The 21,272-nt window shown below is 43.9% G+C and overlaps 3 protein-coding genes across 6 annotated transcripts; 1 reads left to right on the top strand and 2 right to left on the bottom strand.

Annotated features, from left to right (window-relative positions):
* Positions 1-65: 65 nt before the first annotated feature.
* Positions 66-2,150, top strand: iah1 (isoamyl acetate hydrolyzing esterase 1 (putative)). Its single transcript, XM_040200301.2, has 6 exons — positions 66-264; positions 425-477; positions 550-707; positions 1,084-1,245; positions 1,334-1,455; positions 1,712-2,150. Exons 1-6 carry the CDS (start codon positions 202-204, stop codon positions 1,886-1,888), a joined length of 735 nt encoding a protein of 244 aa, XP_040056235.2. The 5' UTR covers positions 66-201; the 3' UTR covers positions 1,889-2,150.
* adam17a (ADAM metallopeptidase domain 17a) lies at positions 2,064-13,680 on the bottom strand. 3 transcript variants are annotated; one of them, XM_040200291.2, is made up of 20 exons: positions 13,438-13,680; positions 12,928-13,060; positions 12,068-12,201; positions 11,806-11,894; positions 11,494-11,671; positions 10,255-10,385; positions 10,052-10,138; positions 9,023-9,142; positions 8,403-8,547; positions 8,207-8,298; positions 7,924-8,076; positions 7,347-7,546; positions 7,150-7,253; positions 6,867-7,001; positions 6,140-6,270; positions 5,889-5,967; positions 5,679-5,767; positions 5,467-5,526; positions 4,563-4,599; positions 2,064-3,389 (listed from the first exon to the last, which is right to left on the bottom strand). In XM_040200291.2, exons 1-20 carry the CDS (start codon positions 13,541-13,543, stop codon positions 3,004-3,006), a joined length of 2,589 nt encoding a protein of 862 aa, XP_040056225.1. In that variant the 5' UTR covers positions 13,544-13,680; the 3' UTR covers positions 2,064-3,003. The 3 variants fall into 3 exon arrangements, with proteins under 3 accessions (XP_040056225.1, XP_040056227.2, XP_040056229.1); XM_040200295.2 differs by lacking the exon at positions 4,563-4,599 and adding an exon at positions 4,360-4,430 and having other exon boundaries at positions 3,248-3,389; positions 13,438-13,679; XM_040200293.2 differs by lacking the exon at positions 4,563-4,599 and having other exon boundaries at positions 13,438-13,679.
* A 705-nt stretch (positions 13,681-14,385) lies between these two features.
* LOC120833298 (14-3-3 protein beta/alpha-B) lies at positions 14,386-20,645 on the bottom strand. 2 transcript variants are annotated; one of them, XM_040200299.2, is made up of 6 exons: positions 20,401-20,645; positions 19,411-19,849; positions 16,656-16,779; positions 16,095-16,258; positions 15,900-15,995; positions 14,386-15,504 (listed from the first exon to the last, which is right to left on the bottom strand). In XM_040200299.2, exons 2-6 carry the CDS (start codon positions 19,702-19,704, stop codon positions 15,430-15,432), a joined length of 753 nt encoding a protein of 250 aa, XP_040056233.1. In that variant the 5' UTR covers positions 19,705-19,849; positions 20,401-20,645; the 3' UTR covers positions 14,386-15,429. The 2 variants fall into 2 exon arrangements, with proteins under 2 accessions (XP_040056233.1, XP_040056234.1); XM_040200300.2 differs by having other exon boundaries at positions 20,070-20,423.
* Positions 20,646-21,272: the final 627 nt, after the last annotated feature.

The raw sequence follows: 21,272 nt of genomic DNA, 5'->3' as shown, positions 1-21,272 counted from the left end.
GTTATAATCATGTTTTTATTTAAAATGTAAAGGTGCTGATGCAATTTTAATGTTTACATTACATTAGAACATTTGTATGCATTATACAGCTTAATATACTGCATGTCATGATGGTAATACCTTTATTGTGAAGCGTGGCAGTGCGTCATAAGACACGCCCCTTACGGAAGTCTGGTCCTGTGCTGCCTGTCATAACTTATAATGTCTACGGTAAAAACAGTAATATGGCCCAAAGTGATTTTATTCGGGGACTCCATCACGCAGGTTTGCTCATTCAAATGATTTGAAATACTAATATTTTTACAAGTCAACAGTCGGTGCTAACGGGCACACTGTAGTTAGCATCGGCTGCTAGCTCGCCGCCTTAAGTTCGCTATGAATAATGTGACTTATAACTAACGTGAGCTAATGTTTGTTCTTTCAGTTTTCGTTTCAAGCCAACGGCTGGGGTGCAGCAATAGCCGACAAACTGGCACGGTGAGCATGCACAACTAAATGTTGTGCTTTTTCACCTTAAATCCGACTTTGACATATTTTTTCCCTTTTTAGAAAGTGTGATGTTGTGAACCGAGGACTGTCTGGCTATAACTCCAGGTGGGCTAAGCTGCTTCTCCCTCGCCTCATCGACGTCACAAAGTCTGCAGACAACAACAACAACATAGCTGCTGTCACCGTCTTCTTTGGAGCTAACGACTGTGCACTGCAAGGTGCAGACACAGCTTCTAATGTCATTTTAACAAGTTGCGCAAACATGTTATAAATATGTTGCTGCAAACTCTCTGTATTCGATTTCTTAGGTATGTTTTCTTGCCAAATTGGGTACTCTGCATATTTGTGCATTATTTGTTTACTTATTCTGTGATATGGTGTGATTAGACACCTGTGTCTTCTTTGCCTCAGCAGGAGTTCTTCCGCTAAGTTTTGGAAAATAACTATTCAGATTTGATCAGTGAGGACTACACATTTTTAGACATGTATTTATTGATGTATATTTTCCTGTACAAATGCAATTATGCCTTTCTTATATATATTACATAAGATTCCATATAATTTTTTTGTCTTTTGTCTGTTCCTGTCTTGTAGATAAAAACCCACTGCAGCACATCCCTCTGGAGGAGTATTCAGAGAACCTGAGAGTCATCACCGGGCTTCTGGCTTCAGCCGGCGTGCCGGCAGACAGAGTTATATTCATCACCCCTCCTCCCCTGCACGAGCCAGCCTGGGAGAAAGAATGCATTCTGAAAGGTTACGCTTTCACACACTCTATCCGGCAAATCTTACATCCCACGCCGACATCGTCAACCAGTGCTTCTGTCTTTCGTTTTTTTTTTAGGGTATCCACTCAATCGCCTTAACTCCACAGCGGGGCAGTATGCAGAGGCGTGTGTCCAGGTTGCCGGTCAGTGTGGTGCAGCCGCCCTGGACCTCTGGACACTCATGCAGAAAGACGGACAGGTGGGTGATCGTCACGCTCGCTGTCGTGTTGTTGTTGGAGGCCGCTTTAGATCTCTGAATCAGCCGAAGAATTAAAAGGGCCAGGAAAAGTGTAATTTTTTTTGTATTTATATATAATATTGTCAATATCTCGTATTGCTAAACTGAATGACACGCGACTAAACCTTGTTTTTGAGGTTTTTCATGATCACCCTCAGTATCTTCTTTTAAATTCCTTATTGAAAAAAGTCTGGCGGTTTTGTCCTCATCTGCGCAGGACTACACGGTCTATCTGTCCGATGGGCTGCACCTCTCTCCGAAGGGAAACCAGTTTGTCGCTCTGCACCTGTGGGAGCTGCTGGAGAGCCGTGTGGCCGACCTGCCCTTCATCCTGCCTTACTGGGGAGACGTGGATGCAGAGAACCCCGAGAACAGTCTACTGGGTGACCAGTGACGAGGACCACGTCGGCTTGGAAAGACTTCTTCGAATCTCTGAAGAATGGATATTCTATTGAGGGGATGACTCTCCGGCACCTTTTACTAGCACTTGTTTAAATTTCCACTAGACTTTGTCCCTGGCACAAAGCAATGATGCAGCCGTGATGTGTCAAATTCAATAACATGTGTTGTTTAAAATGCACAATAAAGATTTTTTTATTGATATTTGTTTAAAGAAAGCAAGAAACCTTTAAAAAAAATAAAACCACATCAGGACATCAGCTTGTTAACAGTGGTCAATGTTAGCTCGACAGTATTTTTCTTCTTGACCTACTGGAAGTACATTTCTTATTTTAACACGTGATACCGCAGGCAACAGTGGCGGTATGGTATGAGACAACAAAGAGATGCATAACTCATATTGGCACAAAGACAGAATATCAAACGGAAAAATAACACTTGAGCACCACGGGAAGTTTCTTAAAACTAAATTCAGGATTGTTCAGCGCCACGTTCATCTAGTGGAAGTAGGACAGTCAGGCCAAAAATCAGAAAAGGCACCATGTTTTAAAGACAATATAACCTCTTAAGCTTTCCACAGCTGGACAAACAAGTGTATTACTGAAGACTACCACTCTGCCCAGTGTATTATTGAATAAGGCCTTTTAAGTGCAACAGGGCAAAATGTTTCACAGGCCTGTACAAAAATAAACCATTAACAGCACAGGAGGAAGATGTATACAACTTAATTCAATTCTCCAGAGATGTGGAAAAATACTTAAAAGTGCAGTTTACACAAATTCAGGACGAAATTATCTCACACTGGCAATTTGCGTTGGACTGGAAAATAAGAACAACAATTCTCAATATGTAAAGTCATTCACATGTTTACCTGTTAGCGGAGCGATGAAAACAATAATAAACTGTGAGTGAATAAGACACCATTGCACAGGGTTACCATTATTCAGCAGTCTGATTTTGATAAGAGAAATGCATTTGATGCTTCATGTATTTGCATGTTCCCTAAAGCGCCCGTGTGAGGCTGCCTGTACACGTTGGTATGTGGTAAAAAAAAAAAAAAAACCTAAGAAGGTGCTGGTGATCTCCTCTCAGCACTCTGTCTCTTTGGCGTCAATGCATTCTTGCCTCTTGAGGCGGCGCCGCTCCTTGGCCGACGGGTTCAGCTCGGTCAGATCCTCGTAGGAGGATTTCGTAGCCGACGAGGAGGCTCCTGCGGTTGTGAAATCGTCCGGCGGGCCTTCCTCTCCCAGGTGAGAGTCGTTGCTGCTGTCCTCCTGGATGGTGGCCATCCGCGGCCCCCCCGCGCTGTCCGGGGTGAGGCCGCAGCTCGGCCCGGGGGCCTGGGTACTGGTGCTGGCCGCGGGGGAGGCCCCTGCCTGGCTCTGCTGCGGGGGCGGGGAGGAGGGCGCGATCCGGCCGGCGCAGGAGGAGGGAGGCGGAGGAGGTTTGACGATGCGCACGGACGCCGACTCGAGGTTGTTCAGCATTTCTTGACTCTGAAGAAGCAAGAAAAAACACGTGAAACCGCAGCACGTCAAAGCCGAGCGTCTCTGACTGAGGATCCATCCCCTTTTAATCAGTTTCATGGTGAACTAATTCATTAAAGTTTAAAAGTGAATCATCCAAACTCATGGCATTTTATAATAAGAGAAAGTTAGAAACAAACTGCCATTCTTGCCATTATCAGCACCAATGAGTGAGTAAAACAAACATACTGGACTCTGTGTTGTCAAACAGAGATGTGACCAACACTGATAATGTCCACAGTCCATATAGGAGCACAGGGGCCCGGTTTGTGCATGCAGGACCTAATGTCACACTTAAAATGGGGCCATCATTAATGTGATTAGTTGCGATTAGTTGATTATGTAGCTGCAATAACCAGTCAAAATGTCCACCGTGACAAAGAGAAATGTACTGTGGCTGGATTCAAATTTTTTAATTTTCTTAGTAAGGTTCCTAACTGTGTAAAATGACCCTTAAGTAACCGTCATGATAAGAGCTGTTTGACTTCTCTAATGCTAAGGAAGCTTTAATGCTTTCCTACTTAGCTAATTTTCCTAACCAGTTTTCCTTGACCCCGTGATGTTTTCCACAGAGGTCAAGAGGTCATTCTTTTTGACGATTTGAATCCAGCCTCAGTCTCCAAGTGTTCCCAATCAAACCTAAAACAAACAATCAATCCAGACAGCAAAGACAAAATGAAAGAGAAAAAAAAGAAGATAAATCAAAAGAACAATCAACTAAGGGTTATTTTACCCTCTTATTGTTGGACTTCAACAGCAGGAGATGCAAACTTAAAATAATAAAACACACTGCACCGGATTTCACAAAAGACAACAAGGTGCCACCCGTTCAGTCCTCTTTCTATTTGAATACTCCCAAAATGCAGTCTGGCTTTCTCGAGGTAATTTCTGATCAGCTCAGGCTCTGTGCAGAGGAGCACGCCGACATCCCTCCACTCACATGCATTAGCCTCAGTTTGAGCCCGTTTCACTTCGTCTCTCCGGGTGAAAGGAGCAGGAGGGTGTTGAGGGCTGGGAAATATAAACCTGATCAGTGGTTACATCAAGGAGAAAGTGACTGCAGGAAGTATCCCAAACGTGGGCCAATGGCCATGCATCGTCATGGACTCAATGGCAAACGCAACACCAAGCCATGGCACTCACCTATGGCCGGAGCTCTACTACAAACTTCCACCATCTGCTGCAGTTCCAACGACAATGGAAAGGAGCCAAGGCAAAGAGTGATGGACAGGTCATTCGCAGTTTGGACGTGGCGCAGTGAGGGTGAGGCCCTTATGGATTATGAATCCTTTATGAATCTGAGCTCTCACCTTCGAGGCGAAGCCCAGTAGACCATAAATACTGTGTCAAAATACCAAATAGGGCATTGTGTGCTACTGGGGCGCCATAAAAAGCAGTTATTGGAGCCTGATCATTTGGTTTCAAAGCTGACGTCTTTCTCCGTAACGTCAAAGATTCATATTTATGCACAACAATCGAGGTCACGTTGTTGAAAGAGAAATCCTTGGATGTTATATCTATCTCTCTCTTTAACACTCAAACGCTAATTTAATAAGTACAAGGGATTTTCATGAGCAACCGATTCAACTTTACCACATTATGATAAGTTTAAAGCCCTGACTGACAAAAAAAATGTTTTCAAGGCCATTTAATAAAAAATAGAAAAGGGATTGTAAAAGCCAGTTGTATAACAGCTCGTAGTTAATATTCTTGATTTTCTCCATTGTCAAAATATTTTTCAGTAAATCCTTATTTTGATGATGTTGTTAATTGAATCCTATATACTTTCCCACCGAGCAGCATTGTTGCTGAATGCACATTTTCTAGCACCTCTTTTAACATCCACAAATGATGCAGCGATCTAGACATAGATTCAGCAAAGAGGCAAATGCCTTCAGGCGAACAATAAACCGCCATTCTTTCCGCTCCCTCGCGTATTGAACATGACAGTGTGTTTAAACAAAAAGCCTCGTGGGGCAGCATTAGTTTGGTTAGTGTTGCAGCAAGGCACAGGCTCATACAAAGGCTTGAGAGAAGAGCAACTCACGCTTGGAGGGCGGTAGAAGATTTTGGTGTTATCTTCATACTGCTCGTCGAGTCGCTTGTCCTGCGGAGGAAACACACAAAAAGAAAGGACAGGATGATCAGCTTTTAAAAAAGCAATCTAGGTATTTACTGTAAAGATGAGATCTAACGTCAAATGGAACCCCAAAACGGAGCCGTCAAGCAAAACGGTAACTTGTGTAGATAGACTCTTACCACACAGTGAACTAAGATGCTGAGAGGAATCCAGAAGATGAGTGAAAACACCACAACGGAGCCCACGATGTTATCGGCCAGGAACTTCCCTGAAGGACGGGGTAGAACAAAAATGTTAAGGTAAGCAGAGGGACAAGAATACTGCAAACAAGACTGACTTTCAAATACTCAAACGGGTGATGTCGATGCGGCTTACTTATACCAACTTACCAAATGTGTTAATGTCCAGCTTGTCGATAAAATCCCACAGCCTCTCGATCACGTCCTGCACCTGCTTCATGCACTTTCCCTGTTTTAACGAGAGAGTTGACACTACATATCCAAAGAGCCGAATGAGGCGCCATCAAACTCAATGTGCACCTTTCAGAGCTGGACTGTGATAGAGAATCCAACACAAAACCAAAGCAAGGTGGAAACATGGTCGGGTCAGAGTGAAGGGATATAGAAGATGGATGACTCACGCTTCCGTCACAGAAACCCACAGTGCAGGGTTTCCCTTTGCGCAGAAAAATAAAGCTGCCGTTGAGCTGGCCGAATGGAGAGCAGGCGCCGCCTTTTCCCCTGCAGCATACTTTACAGGAGTCCTCCGTCTCTGCAGAGGGACGAGGGGATCAACATGCTTGCAAAATAATCGTATTAGCAAAACATTTATTCAAACAGGTGAGAAATGTCCTGTTTTATTGAGCCGCTGGCACTTTGATAGGATGATAGTCTAGCATGTTCAAAAATGTCCTACAACACCATGTCATAAATATATCATGAAAGACAGCAGTGACAGTGTAAAATGTTATTGAGTCCCTAAAGATGTTAACAACTAGTATGCCAAATGTTACTGTACAATAGAAAATGTAATAGTAAAGCAGTCATGGTTGAGTGAGTGAGTATTAGAGTATGTCATAGAATGATAATGGTATGCAATAAAAATCTGCCCATCATAAAAATGTTATAACATACATGAGTTTAGTATGTCATAACAAGTATAGTGGGCCATAAATAGTATCCCATACATAGTCCCATACAGTTCTTCATAAATAGGCCAATACATAGGTTATTGTATAGTATGCCATAAAGCGTCTGTGGTACACTCTTTTGTAATCCGCTGTTCTGATTAGTGGGATGCAAAGTCAATCCGCCTGAAATGCGGCGTGTTTTTTTCGCCGATCTTGTGAGAAATGAGCCGCTCCTCACCATTGCAGGCACAGGACTGCAGGTTCTGCATGGCCTCACAGAAAGGGTTGCAGTCCCCATTGAGACACCGGCCGTTGTCAACGCACACAGTGTTGTCGTTGGCGTTTTCGGGAGGCGGACAGTGACTGCTGTTGCCTAACATGTGAGGGAGGGAGGCGGAAGAGAAAATGGTATTTCAAAATATTTGTCATTTTGACAAATTTCTCAAAAATGACAGAAAATATTAAAACAGTGTTCCAGTGATCACTGCAGATCCTGCATTAGACCAGCAGGAGGCGCCCACCTGTGCAAGAAGATATGCCTTTACAGGTGGCGCTGATGGGTTCCTGGCACCTTATTCCTGCCTGCTCAAACATGCACTTCTTACAACAAGGGCTGTTTCTGTCACTGTGGAGAGAACAGACGCACGTCAACGGACGTGCATTTCAAACCAACACCAGTCGGATTTGCAGCCATCTTCAAATGCCTTGCGCCTCGTACCTGCACTGTGCGCCACTTTTGAATTTGCAGTCGGCTGAGCAGCAGGGGTCGTCGTTCAGGTGGAGGAGGCCCGGGTCGCAGTCCTCGTCAGTCTCAACTCGGGAGTTCCCACATACCCTACTGTTCCTCTCCTTGAAGCACATCGGAGCCTTGGAACGCAACGTCTTCCCTACGGAGATCTTGCTGCAGTTGGAGAAGCGCTTCCGGAGAAAGTAGAAACAGACGAGGGTTAGATGTCTAAGAATGGAGGCTTCATGCTCAAATGTGAAACATAGAAAGAGCCAAAACACTAGAATCAAAAATGTAAAATATGTAAATATCCTGATTAAAAAAAAGAAATAATTAAAAGCTATTTCCATAAATAAATATTTGCATACAAATAACGTACAAAGTCAACAATGTTGATTCCTAAGTGTAGTTTGAACTCAAACTGTAACTAATGCATACTTTTCTGTACGCACGTTTGGGTTTTAGGCCTCACAGATATCTTAAGAGGGTCTAGTTTCAAGTCGCAACAAATACAAAGCAGATATTTTCACAGTAGCACTTTTCCCTCGTTCCCTATTTGCGAGGGTACCTTGTTGTTGACATGGTCTCCGCTCACAGCGATGGGGTACATGACGAACTTCCCCCCGTGGTCGTCACTGGGAGCGCAGTAAGGGACGTTGTCGGGATCGTGCTCCGCTCCAAAGTTGTGGCCGAGCTCGTGAGTGGTCACCAAGTCTGCCTCCTGACGTGGGCACAGACAAGCTTTTTGTTGTATGCATATCATTTATTGTAGTTTCAAATCAAGAATTAAAAAAACACAACCAGTGATTTGTCGTCTCTAGGCTGATTATTGACAGCGAGGGGAACCAGACCTTTGTTAGGATGGTTTTGCCGTAGTTCTTGGTGCTGGTCAGACCTGTGTTCAGGTAACTGGCCTTCTTCACAGAGTGAGATGGGAAGTACGCTACGAAAAAAAAAGGAAAAGCAACGCAAGGTGTCAGCTTGGCTTTTCAAAAGCTCAGTGGGGTAAAAACCAAGCTATTTGGCCACTCGGCGATGGGTCCTTACGTTTTGGGCAGAGGCCGCCCAGGGCTTGAGGTTTGGAAGGGGCCACGTAGGCGAGCCCCAGTGTGCCCTCATCGAAATCCTGGTAGGTGAACAGGTGTGCCAGACACACGGTGGACGCGTTGTCAGCCAAGTCTGAGCTAAATTGCTGAGGGAGAAGAGAAGTGTCAAAATTTGAATTCGTCAAAGTTAGTTTCCCCCCCCTTTCCTTCTAAAGGACGTCTCACCGAGATTGACCCAGACTTTTAACTCTTTAAGACGAGGACATTAACAATCAGATATGCAACCATCACAAGTCACATCTAAAACATTTATTACTTCTTCCTTTTCCAAGTATTTTGAGCAAGGTTTCTAGTGAGCAGGACATTTATATGTACTTATTCATTATTTTTTACCCAAATGACCTAGATAGATCTGTGACATTCTTAAACTAGCATTTCTTGCTACTTATCCACTTAAGTTAGTTAAGCTTCTGGAGCCGCTTTGTACATTTTACACATTTGTCAATTACATTTAATCTTCCCAAAACGTATCCAGTGGCAGTCCTGTGGTTCTGCCTTGAAAGGGACCCATAGTATTTCCCAAACGACATGTACACCCTTCTCTTGGTCCTGCGTTCCTACCTCCAGAAGCCTCTTCACGTCCCAGACCTCTCTTCCTTTCACGGGGCTGTTCTCCATGTTGTAGTGGACCCACCCTCCAATGCCAACGGGGGGCTTTGTAGGCTCTTTGTTGATGATGATCTGAGACAGGCAAATCAAAAGAAACAATTCAACACACCTATTTATGTACTGGCTCACAATTAATGTGTGAAACACGGTACAGTCCAGATTTTAGGATGTAGACCATACTTAAGATTTATTTTCCCCCCTCACTTTACGTTCACCTGCACCATAGCCTGTCAGGAATGGCCTTGACAGTGGGAACATGTAACTGTCAGTCACACAGCATCTTATAGGGCAGGGGTGGTCAAACTACGGTCCGCGGGCCAGACCCGGCACGTTGGGCGTTTTGATCCGGCCTGCCGAGTATTATGAATTATAACGACCGCTGTCGTTATATTGTCAATTATAACAATTGTCCTGAGAATTGGCAGAACAAAGCTGACATATCATGCACTGGCAAGATAAAGCAAGGGGGACCTACCACACTGTTCCCACTGAAATGCAATGTAAAAATGTAAGTTCACTTTACTTTTTAGTTATTGGCTTTTACTTATAATTTATATTGGTTGACAAGTCAATGTCGCCCCTGAGCCAAAAAGTTTTCCCGCCCCTGTTATAGGGGTTCAAATTCAAGCCATTTTTCTTTCCTAAAATAGGTGTTGGGATTCACAGAGCGTTACAAGTTCTTCTTGACATGTGTGGAGGAGAAAATTGGACAATGACCCAGAGCAGCTAAATGAGTGCATATCTTTTCAGTGAGAAAAACCGGGAGTACACAGTACCTCCATTCATTCGCAGAGCCCGTGGAACAAATTAAATTACCCCACGGGGAAAACACAAAAGCTCTCAGTTCCTGCTCAAAATGCATTTCTAAAACACACTGAGAGACAGTGTTATTCTCAGCTCGTGTCTTGATGTAGATTAAAGCAATCATGCCGCTGGGAACAGGGACGTCTGCCTGCTTAAACACCATCAATTGTTTCATACCTGATGGATCTGGACCCCGTAGCCTTTGAATTCATCGTCCCAGGTTGTGTTCCTATAAATATCATCTACTCGATCGATCAGCTCGATCTGAGCGCAGGAAAAAACAATAAACCAGAAAACAAGAATGGTTTCAATGCGATACACTTTGGATGCACGTTAAATGTTCATACGGTGGATTCTTTCTAGCATGATAAAAGACGGACCAGGTAGTTGAGAGTGACGCTCTCTTGTCCGCGGCCCATGTGTTTGAAGAAACGGTAATCTGCCACCAGCAAGAGGGGGCAGGTATTCTTCTTATGATCATGAGTCTGTCTCTTCTCTCTGCGGTGGTGCCCTGTGAGGAAGAAACAGCAGGAGCAGACGGAGAGAGAGAGAGAGAGAGAGAGAGACAGTATAGATAAAGAAAAATGGTCGCACAAAGAGAAGAAAAGAATACGTTGTAACAATCTTTTTTAAAGCATTACCTTATTTAAACAGACATGGGTGAACTTAAAGAGAGATGCATGAAGAGATAAACAATGACGCCATGCTTCAATATCCAATTGTTAATATCCCTCATTTTCAAATTTAGCAGCAGGTCTTTTTTTTCCTTTTCTGTTTGCCTGCGAACATTAAGTGTGAATGGGGTCTGCAGTTTATACAAGCATAGAAAACTAGGCTGCCCATTTATAAAGCTACAGCCGAAACCTTCACATCCAGCCGCCTCCCCATCCCCCTTTAATGCCCTTCAGCGTTTTCCAGTGGCAATTGAGGGGTCTTAAATTGCTAATAGAGATATTTAGAAATACATTTAGCAGTAAATCCTAAAAGTAAAGAGCTGTTTAATCTGACTGCCACAGAAAAGAAAAGCAGCTCGGAAGACGTCCCATTTGAGCATTACATCATACACGTGGCTTTCTATGTGTGGGTGCGTTCCACAACAAGCAGTGGGAGACCAGTGACGACTCAAGAGTCCGCTCATTGAACAGCAGAGGCCCCATGAATTATAATGCCTCCTCCATGAGAACCTTCACCTCAACTTATATCCCCAGTGAGTGTTTTTGCCAGTGAGAGGTGTTCAAAACATCTCTTGCACAGTATCTCTGCCATAGGATTTGCATTCCCAGCACAACGTAATCAAAGGGCATTTGGATTTTACGTAATCCCCCCTCCCCCCGTGTCAACAGTGTTTACTGAATGTGTGTAGCTTTGGCCTGGTGTAATTGATGCTCTCGTACACCATCCTCTTCCTACACATTTCCAGTACAAATGTGAACACACACACACACACACACACACACACACACACACACACACACACACACACACACACACACACACACACACACACACACACACACACACACACACACACACACACACACACACACACACACACACACACACACACACACACACGAGGCCCTCCACTCCTCGTGAGAAAAACAGACAGCAGAAATCACCCCCTTCCTGGACCTCCTCCTCTTCCTCGTGCCCGTTCCGGGGCAGCAAGTCTGAAGCCTCCGCGTGAAGGTAACCGCACACTTTCGGGGAGAGGATGCGGCTCAGGTTCTTGATGTCGTCGGAGCGGTAAACCAGCAGTCTGCCATCAGCTGGGGAATCTGTAAACCTCCACAGGGGCTAGATGGCCAAAAACAAGAGGAGCAATAAGAGAGGGTCGCGTGGAGAAGAGAGAATGGGGTAAAAAGAGGTTGAAGAATATATCAAAGATACTATCAATGAATGACAGCGAGACCAAACGAACCGCTTCTTACCTCTACGTTGTACTCAGCTTGATCAGTTAGGATGTGAGCAGAAAACTCATCCCCTTCTATATGTGCCTGCACACGGGAATTCTGCTCTCCTGCAAAAACAAATAAGGTGACTTGTATTAAAAGAATGACATATGTTGTGTTTGTCAATATATTCAGAATTATCTTACACAATTGGCATCAGCCCGACAAACAGGTATCAAATCAGATGTGTCTTATTCAAAAACTACAGAAAAGGACAACCTCATTCTAGAACAACACTTACCAACAACATGTCCAGTGAAGTAGTTCTGAAGATTAACATTGTAGTTATCCTCCTTCCCGTGTTGATCAACAAACACAGCTTTGAAGTTGTCAGTGAAAAGGTCCGTGTTGGTGGTCAAGTAAAGCTTGAACTGTCTGAAAAAAGAAAATACGACAAACCACATCTACATTAACTTAAAACATCATCACATAGCTGCTTTTAGTGGCAATTTAGTAACAAAAGAATCGTGGGAAACCATGAATCTTATTGTTCAAATGATCTGTTATGGTCCGATCATTGATTGTTTTGCTGTAATTGTAAGTGTTTTTTTGTTTTGGTTTCAATTGACATAGTTTCTTGCTAAGTTTAAGTGGAAAGGGAGTAACAAAGAGGGAATATCATCTGTCTTGTGGAGTACAAAAGTGCTGCTTATGTTTCAAAACAGACTATTTAGCTGGCAAAGTATCGATGCTCCGCTGGTTTAAGCAGCACAGCCACAGCAACGGTGGAAACGCATTTCCTCTTGATATTTACGACACGCATTTCACAACAACACCGTGTGTGAGTGGATACAAGCTGTGGTAGCTAGACCCACTCTAAATGAATCTGAGAGCAACGTAACATTTGCAAACCATGGTATGACCTCCTTTTTTTTGTCTTCACACAAACATTTAAACGGTTAACTGTTTATATCTAGTGTAGCACATTTACCCTCAAACCAAAAGTGTGATGCGAGTTGGGCTTCATATTGGAAGATCCGCTCCGAAGAGATCTCTCGACAGCCAGTGTGAAAGTAAATATGCAAACACATCCTGCCCTTTCACTCCAAAAGATCAAAAACAGCTGTCCTCGGTTGTGCAGGAGTGTTGCTGCAGCATCACCTGTGCAGGGCTCTGAAGCTCACGAGGCGCTCCAGGTGGGACCGCGCCTGCACGTCCCTCTTGCGCACAGAGTGCAGCTGGAGGCCGGACCAGGGCAGCACCTCGAAATCTGACAGGATGGAGCTCAGAGCATCTGGAATAAACGGAAAAAATCATTGAGGGGAGAGAAACAATGGTCGAACCCAAAGACGCAGAATGAACAGTTAACCGTTGTGTTGAGGTTAATTTGAATCCGCTTTAAAGCGCTCAAATGCAACAGTATAGAGCGGACTATTCGCGTTTTAGCCTGATATTGTTTTATTTAAACGTCAGCAAATGACCAGGCCTCGGTGATTCAACAGGACAAATGGCAGTACTGATAATCACACTAAATAACCAACACGTATGGCTCGAAGTAACGGTAATAATAGTTAACAAAACAGTTAACATTAAGTTCACTAACTTAACGTTAGCAATAACATTTAGCGTCAAGCTAACGCTAGCAGGCGTTAGCTTGCTCAACTCACTCACCGGATTCCGGGTTTTCTTCGTGCTTCTCTTCCGCAACAACTCTCGATTTAATAGCACAATTGACCCAACAAGGAGCCAGAAAGGCGACTATCAGCACAACCCTCATTTTCAGTCTCCTATTCTAGTGCCGTCATTGTCACAATTCATTCGGTCAGTGCGGACGGCTAACAGCTAACAGCTAGCGGTGACAACCGGAAGTGCACGACATCCGCTCACATGGGAGTTTGGAGGGTGTGTGAGACAAGGAAGCTACAGCCCGGATCCCAAAGTCACCCAATACGCCTCGGACCCGGGGGGGGGGGGGGTTCTTCTTCCTTCATTGATGTATTGGCTGACTGCAGACCAACATTTAAGGTGCATTTACCAGAGGAAGAATTTGGAGGACGTTTTGAGCCTGGAAATGACATTCAAACATTGGTACGTGGATGTAATTGAGAGACGGCGGATGGGTTTGATGCTACAGCATCCTGGTACCCACCCATGGGACTAAAGGGTTGTTAACTAACGCCAGGGTCAAGTAAAAGCAGCAATAAACACTAGGTAAATTTGTCCTGATATTGTCTACAGCTATTACAACTACAGTGGTTTCCTCTGTAATGGATTAATAAGATTGTGTAGCATTTTATATATATATGAATATTCACAAACAAAAGCCATTCCAAAGGCATGTATTTTTTTTTTGCCATCGACTAAGGAAAGTCACTAGGGAATTCAGAAAATTTCAAATATCCCCTCAGAATTGTATCAACACGCTGGCACGTCAACAGAAAAATTCAATGAAAATTGTCAAATTGTGTGAATTTACTTACAATATAAGCAACATGTATTTGTAAAATCTCCTGCCAGGCCCAAGATTTCAGTCGAACAAATAAAGAAAAAGGCCCACTAGATTCAGGGAATTCACAAGCTTCCACAGTGCATTATTGCTCAAATAAAATAAAGAAATACTTGGTTTATAAAATGTTTTATTCATGTTAACATAGCTGATACATAGGGATTCAAAACAGTTCCACAAGGCTTTTGGGGACAACAATTGAATGAATAGCAAAACAATAGTGGTCCAAATCTCTAATGACAAAATCACTGGACAGACTAACAAATCACCCATTTGTAGGATGTGTACAAACCTGCATTTAAAAATCACCAAACTTGACACTTGAACTTATGTGTTTACAGCATTAGTTCCAATTCCAGTGTAATATCTCAAGAGACATGCATGACAGAATTGTCTTCTTCCCATTGAAAAGGTCCCTGCATCTGAGCAGACACGCCCCGCCATCCCAAGCCCCTCCAAACAACAGGCATGCTTCAGTGAAAGAGTGGCATCATAATCAGGGCAGAAAGTGAAGGTTTAACAAATTGGCACTACTTGGCTGTATTGTAGTATGTCGCCAGCATGTAAAGTGCACTAGCTTTCCCTGCAATATGAAAATGTTATCCGTTTGAAGTTGGACTTCAGCTGCTGTAACCGTACCACGTTAACTGTGTAGAGACAGACGCTTTTAAAAAAAAAAAGAAAAAAAGAAAAAGAAAAAAAGAAATGTATTGAGTGGGTTTCTACTTGTGGTAATTAAAATGTATTACTGAAAAAATATGCAAATGGTCTCAGGAAGGTGGGATTTGAGTTTCCATTTAACCAATAGTGGGATGCATGTTTACTTTACTGGGCGGTCTGATACCACGTCAAGCTATCAATCACTTTTCTACAGCTGAAACTGCACAAATGGGGAAGTCTAGAAAAAACCTAAACCAAACCAATCCAATGAGGGTTTGGACAGTTGTCCAAATCAACTATGTGAAAATAATATATTTTTTAGTTTTCTTAATATTTATTTTCTTGCATTACTCTTTTCAGCAATGGGTTTCATTGGTAGAATGTTTGAGTGGAGCAATAAAAGGAATGAAGGATGTGTAAAAAGTTTTTTTTTTTATTCCTTTTGTTGTTTTTTGGAGAGGACCCCAACAGAGGACTTGTGTTTCTTTTGTTTTGTTTTAGTTCTCATTCTCCACTTGCTCTCCGCCTTCTCCCCCCTCACCCTCTTCAGCGGTGGTGTCCGATGTCCATAACTGAAGATAGAAACAGAAACAAACATTTGTTAAAAACAGATATTTAAAAATAAATAAATAAAAAAGGCACAGGCACATATTCAAACTCCTTCAACATTCTGAATCTTGTTGAATTATCGTTCAAATTGACTTGTCATTCGACAGTAAATACCTTTTTATTACCGCATTAACCAGGATGAAGGCCTCAAAGGAAAGAGCGTCCAGAGGTTTGTGCCATTTTACCCATTTGTCTCAACCCTTACAAAACGGCACGCCTTTTTGTCATTGCCGTCAAATGAGGCAACTAATTAGTTTGTCTTTTGATCAAAATACGCTTCTAAACTGAAAACTAAACCCCCATTTCTTACACAGTGAAGCTCGTTTTAGTGCATTATGATAAATAAAAGAGCACTCACTGTCAGGTTGTCTCTGAGGAGCTGCATGATAAGAGTGCTGTCTTTATAGGACTCCTCATTTAGCTGGTCGAGCTCTGCAATGGCATCATCGAATGCCTGCATGTTGAGAAAGAGAAAAGAATATTAAAAAGGTTACAACATGGTTCAACGTCAGACATGGAAAGGTGACAGATTTAGGAAAGAAAGTCTGCAAACCGCTTTAGCCAAGTCACAGGCTTTATGTGGAGAGTTAAGGATCTCGTAGTAGAAGACGGAGAAGTTAAGCGCCAGGCCCAAGCGGATGGGATGTGTGGAGTCCATCTCAGTCTTGCTGATGTCAAATGCTTCCTGGTATGCTTGCTGTGATGTTACAATAGTCTCTGGGGACGGAGGAAGGAATCAGACCGGTCAGTATACGCATGTCAAAGTCTACTCAAAGCAAATATGTTTTTTCCTTCATTATTAGCAAAAATGATGGCATTTCAGTAGCAACATGTTTTTTTTCGTAAATGACAGTTTCTCTTCTCCCAGCTTCACACTGGATGAAACATGACTATAAAGCAATAGTTCAACTGTACAGTCCCAACGTTTGCGGGCAGTTGTGTGTCACCCTTTTGCACAGACTTGAATCATTTTAAAAGCGCATGCTAAACGTCTGCCAGCCCACAGAATTCTTTAATTGGATTCAAGCACCCAAGGCGAATAAGAGAATAGCCCTACATTACTTAACTTCCAGCACCAACTTCCTGCATGAATAAAGTGCAACTGGGAACTCACCATCTTTCTTTTCTCCAGTGGCCACTTCAGCGAGGTATCTATAGTAGTCCCCCTTCATCTTTAGGTAGAAGACTTTGCTCTCAGGAGCTTTGGAGTTTGCAATCAAATGATCATCCAGCAGTTTCTGTGAAGACGTGTGTTGAATTAGTTGCACTAAAAAAAATATCGAACGGTTGAATATGGACAATATTAACAAAAGGACCCCCTGAAACAGCTGGCATGCTATATGTAGATATAATTGTAACAAACTAACAAATCAGGGACAAATAAATTTGCAAGTACAAACACCCTGTTAGGTACAAAAACTCAAGAGGTGGGGGCTCATCCACTGTCAGTGTCATATTAACCTCCATTTACCAGAGAGCAGCACTTCAATGACTAATGAGTCCATCTCAGAGTTATTAGGGGCAAAGTACAAAATGCCCAAGCGGTGTCATTTAGAAGGAACATTCACCAACTCAACTACGGCCGCTGCCGGCTCCTTTCCTGTTGGATCACCAATACATGCCACACAATATATAGCAAGGGATATCAAATATTCAAAAATAAATAATTGTGCGTTCCCAGTGAAAAAGCTACAGGGTTTAAACAGACTTCTAGCAAAACAGCCAAAATATAAAACCAAACCACATCCTGCGATTATATTCTAGTCCAAAATCAGTTTCAGGTCAGACGTGGGAAGATTACCGGGGCTAATCATTGCCTGAACAGTGAGTAATACTGAAACTAAGTAACTAAGTAAAAGATAAACCGCTGAAAAATGCGTAACACTTTAACCCCAACAGTCCTCACTGAGAGACAGCACAGCGTTTATAAATGGATAAACATCCATCTTATTAATAAGTAGCATAAAAGATCCCTTTCCAAAACGCTGGGGAGAAAGAAGCTGCCCTCGTCTGGGGCGAACCCGCCCCAGCAGCCTCCGCCCGGTCATTTACTGACAAAGATTGGCAAGAGCCGAAAACACACGCATACTCAAGTACTAAGCATTCCTTTTTCTGCACAATAGACAAGAAGAGGGGCAGCGCTGCTTTCAGTGCTTTCACACAAAGCTCTGATTTCAGTCACCAGCAGAGACAAGAAGGCCCAGTGTCGCTGGACTAAAGCCGGACTGGTTATGTGTGCAAGTGCCTTTGCATGTTTTTAAGAAGATATATTTCCTGGACTAAATCCTTCATAAAGAGATTAAAAAATAGCAACACTATGCTGGGCTTCTAGTCTGTGCCTTTAAAAAAAAAGGATTATTGAAACAAATGTGCATTACGTCTCACCGGATGGGAAAACAAAATGGTGATTGGGCCTAAAGCCCACTGATGACAGCACCTGCCCACGGTGATTTGGTGACATTCCTGGGAAAGGAGACACTAAGGAGCGCCTAACAAAACGTTCTAATCTTCCAATGTGATTGATGACTCAACAAGGACACAAGACACACGTCTCGCCTTCAGGATGCAATAACGGCTCAACAGTGAAACGGCCGTCAAACCCCTCGCTGGCGATCCGAAACCCGATGCACACCGTTTCTAAGCTTCAAATGTCAACGTGCAGCCTGGAGTGTCATGTGTCTGAGCGGCCTGAATTTACGCAGCTGGCACCCAGTCTGGTCTACAAGCCCGACATTTACAGCCTGTGTGGAAACTGGAGACAAAAACATCCACGAGGCCCGCAGCTTCCTCCAAGGCCTGCTTTTAGCTCAGACCGTGTCACAGTCCGCAGTGCAGGAAACGTAGCCAGAGAGAAGACGAGCAGCTCACTGGTCTGTTGCGGTCTCTGCTCTCCTGTGTGTGTGTCACAAACCCGTCAGGTGTCTGCAGACAAGTCAAGGCGTGACGGCTGACACGCCCTCCTCTGCTGACAGACCCTTAGACACCCTTCAATACCAGAGATACTGAGAGCTGAGTCATAGCTGTTCAGGAGGTGCATATTCCTGAGGGAATCATTCGGAAAGCCGGTTGATCTTACAGCTAAGCTTCCCCTTTGGTTCAACGGCGGCGATCTCCTTTAATCCATTATCCTGGCGGGCTTGAAATAATGCAAAGCACCGATCTGTGCTGGTGCATCTGAAGAGGTGAAAGTATTACTCCACCACCCCCACCTTGTGTTCCTGTAAATCTTTTTGGATGCAGAGGGCAATGTCTGAGAATGCATTTGGCTTAACACTTGATCACAGCCTCGTTGGTTTCCAAAAAAGTGCCGGTGTACGCAGAATGATCCGCACTAACTGGGCTTTAGAGAAGCGGGCGAGTCATCTAGGCATGTCAATTCTTGCACTTAGCCAACCGCATTAAGCATCTATCCGCCAGATGGGACGACGTGGACGCCGAACCTCGCACAGCTTTACAGGACACGAAAGGAGACCGCTTATCTCCCCGGTGTGTGTGTGTGTGTCCAGAGTCCCAACCTCCACCCATTCAGACACACCTTGATGGTGTAGTCACTGTGACCTTTTGTCAGGTCTCGCCCTCACGGGCTTCCAGCCCCATTGTTCTAAATTCAGGAACAGAGGGAAGATTAAATAATACTTCCTTGTCCTCTCCGGCCATAACTAAGCCAAAAAAGATGGGAGCACACAGGAAAGGGGGGCGGCACATGCAATTTGTCACACAATATTTGACTAAAATCAATCACGTGTCACTACAGATGTGCCAATATTATAAGATTTTTTTTTTTTTAAAATACTGATTTTTATTGCTAAAAACACTTTCAACCACTTGCATCATGAGCAGGGGTGAAGAAAGAAACGGGATCCTTTTACCAGGACGTTGTCGCAGATCTCTTGGAGCTCCTTCTCCACCGTCTCCCGGTACTCTTTGACCATCTGCTGCTTCTTCTCGCACCCCTCGGCCTTCACCCCGATGCTGGACAACACCCTCCACGCGGAGCGCCGCGCCCCGACCACGTTTTTGTAGGCGACGGACAGCAGGTTCCTCTCCTCGTTCGACAGCCCGTCTCCCTTCTCCGTCACCTCCTTCATGGTCTTCGCCATGTCGTCGTAGCGCTCGGCCTGCTCCGCCAGCTTGGCCCGCTGAATAAGATCCGATTTATCCATAGTTTGTGTTATCGGGGACTTGGTGGATCGGGAAATTCCGGGAGCGAAATCGACGACGAGGACGAGGAGGACTGTGGAGCGGAAGAATGGGCGTAGCAAGAAGGGGATCGACGACGGTGGTTTCCCCCCCTGGTAACGTTAAGAGCTGCGAGGGGGGAGGGAAAAAAAAGAGTAACGTTAGTGGGTCGATTCGAATGAAATACCAGCCGAAAACGTAAGTGTCACCCCCAGCACGACATTAGGGCGATACGTGCATCCGCTGGAAAGTGAAACCATTCAAGTAACAGCGGGGTTTCAAACGCTTCAGGGCGGAAAAAACCTTCAGTCATATTAGAACCCGCTTTCACCACAATGGGCGTACATACTTCTGATAAATTGCAGTTTTAGAAAGCAACAAAAGAAACTCGTTGTAAATGGGTTTCCGACCGGGACCGGGTTTGCGAGCGCCGGGAGCGTGACGTCTGGTCTGCCGTTACGGGCGCAACCTGTTCTGCGGAGCGACCCGCCACAAAGCGGTCTGCGGCAGCTAGCTGCGAGTTAGCAAATCGGCCACTCCTTTCAACAAAAAACAGTGTCACGTTAGCGATACTCATACTAAACGCGATTCAGACTACCGTCTTCGGTTTGGCAATCGACCAGCGACCGTGTAGCTTATTTAACGGAGAGACAAATGTAAAAGTACTCATCGTTCCTGACCTTTGGAGGGTTCAAATTTACTCCAGAAATTGATCAGATTTGAGAGGATGGTCAGAAAGGCAAAGATCAGCTATTGCAGCGAAAATTAAACTGAACTTGCTAAACTAGGGCGGTTCATATGACTTTCAACTGGCCAATCATGAATCGTAATTGCATTTGATTGACAGGCTGATTGGACAGTGGAAACCAGTAGTTGTTTAGCGCGGTGAAATGGGCGGTCCTTCGTGGATAGTTTGACAGACCGGAACACTGCAGCGGCTGAGGCCACGGGTTTCCTCCAATCAGAGCAAGGGATGAAGACGTCACCGCATTGCCATGGTGATGCTCATCCAATCACTCCCTGCTTTCACACGCTGTTGGCACTGTGGGCGGGTGTGGCACTCACTTCACGAGACATCTATCTTTCTTTAAGGGTTATTCAGGCATTATCTGCTAATATTTTATATTTTTCATATTAATCTTGTCAAAAAAAGTCCACGAAACCACTAATGAATGTATTTGTTTCATATTGAATGTAGGAATGTTTGGATTAATTGCCATAGACCACTCATACTGTCCAACAACTGTTAAACAAAACATGAACATGATCTCTGTGATCCCTGTCAATCAAGTCCTCTTCTGGAATGACACCGGTCTGATTTTCAGACAAAAGTACAGTCCATCTTGACTCTTTTTTATATTTTGTAAGCCATTTCTCATGTTCTTTTTCTGTCCACAATATATACATATATTTCAGGCTAAGTCATGTACAATCATGTGATTTGATCAGAAGTCACACAATGGACTTTAAGATGAGATTGTTGTATCAATTACAGTTCCCATGTGTAATGTATAAAGTACCATGTCACCTTGCCATGTGGCTCTGGCTACAT

This window comes from Gasterosteus aculeatus, chromosome 15 (assembly GCF_964276395.1).
Source record: "Gasterosteus aculeatus chromosome 15, fGasAcu3.hap1.1, whole genome shotgun sequence".
In the NCBI taxonomy this organism is placed as follows: domain Eukaryota; kingdom Metazoa; phylum Chordata; class Actinopteri; order Perciformes; family Gasterosteidae; genus Gasterosteus; species Gasterosteus aculeatus.
The sequence above is the reverse complement of the archived record's forward strand: the minus strand, read 5'-3'. Positions and strand labels throughout refer to the sequence as shown.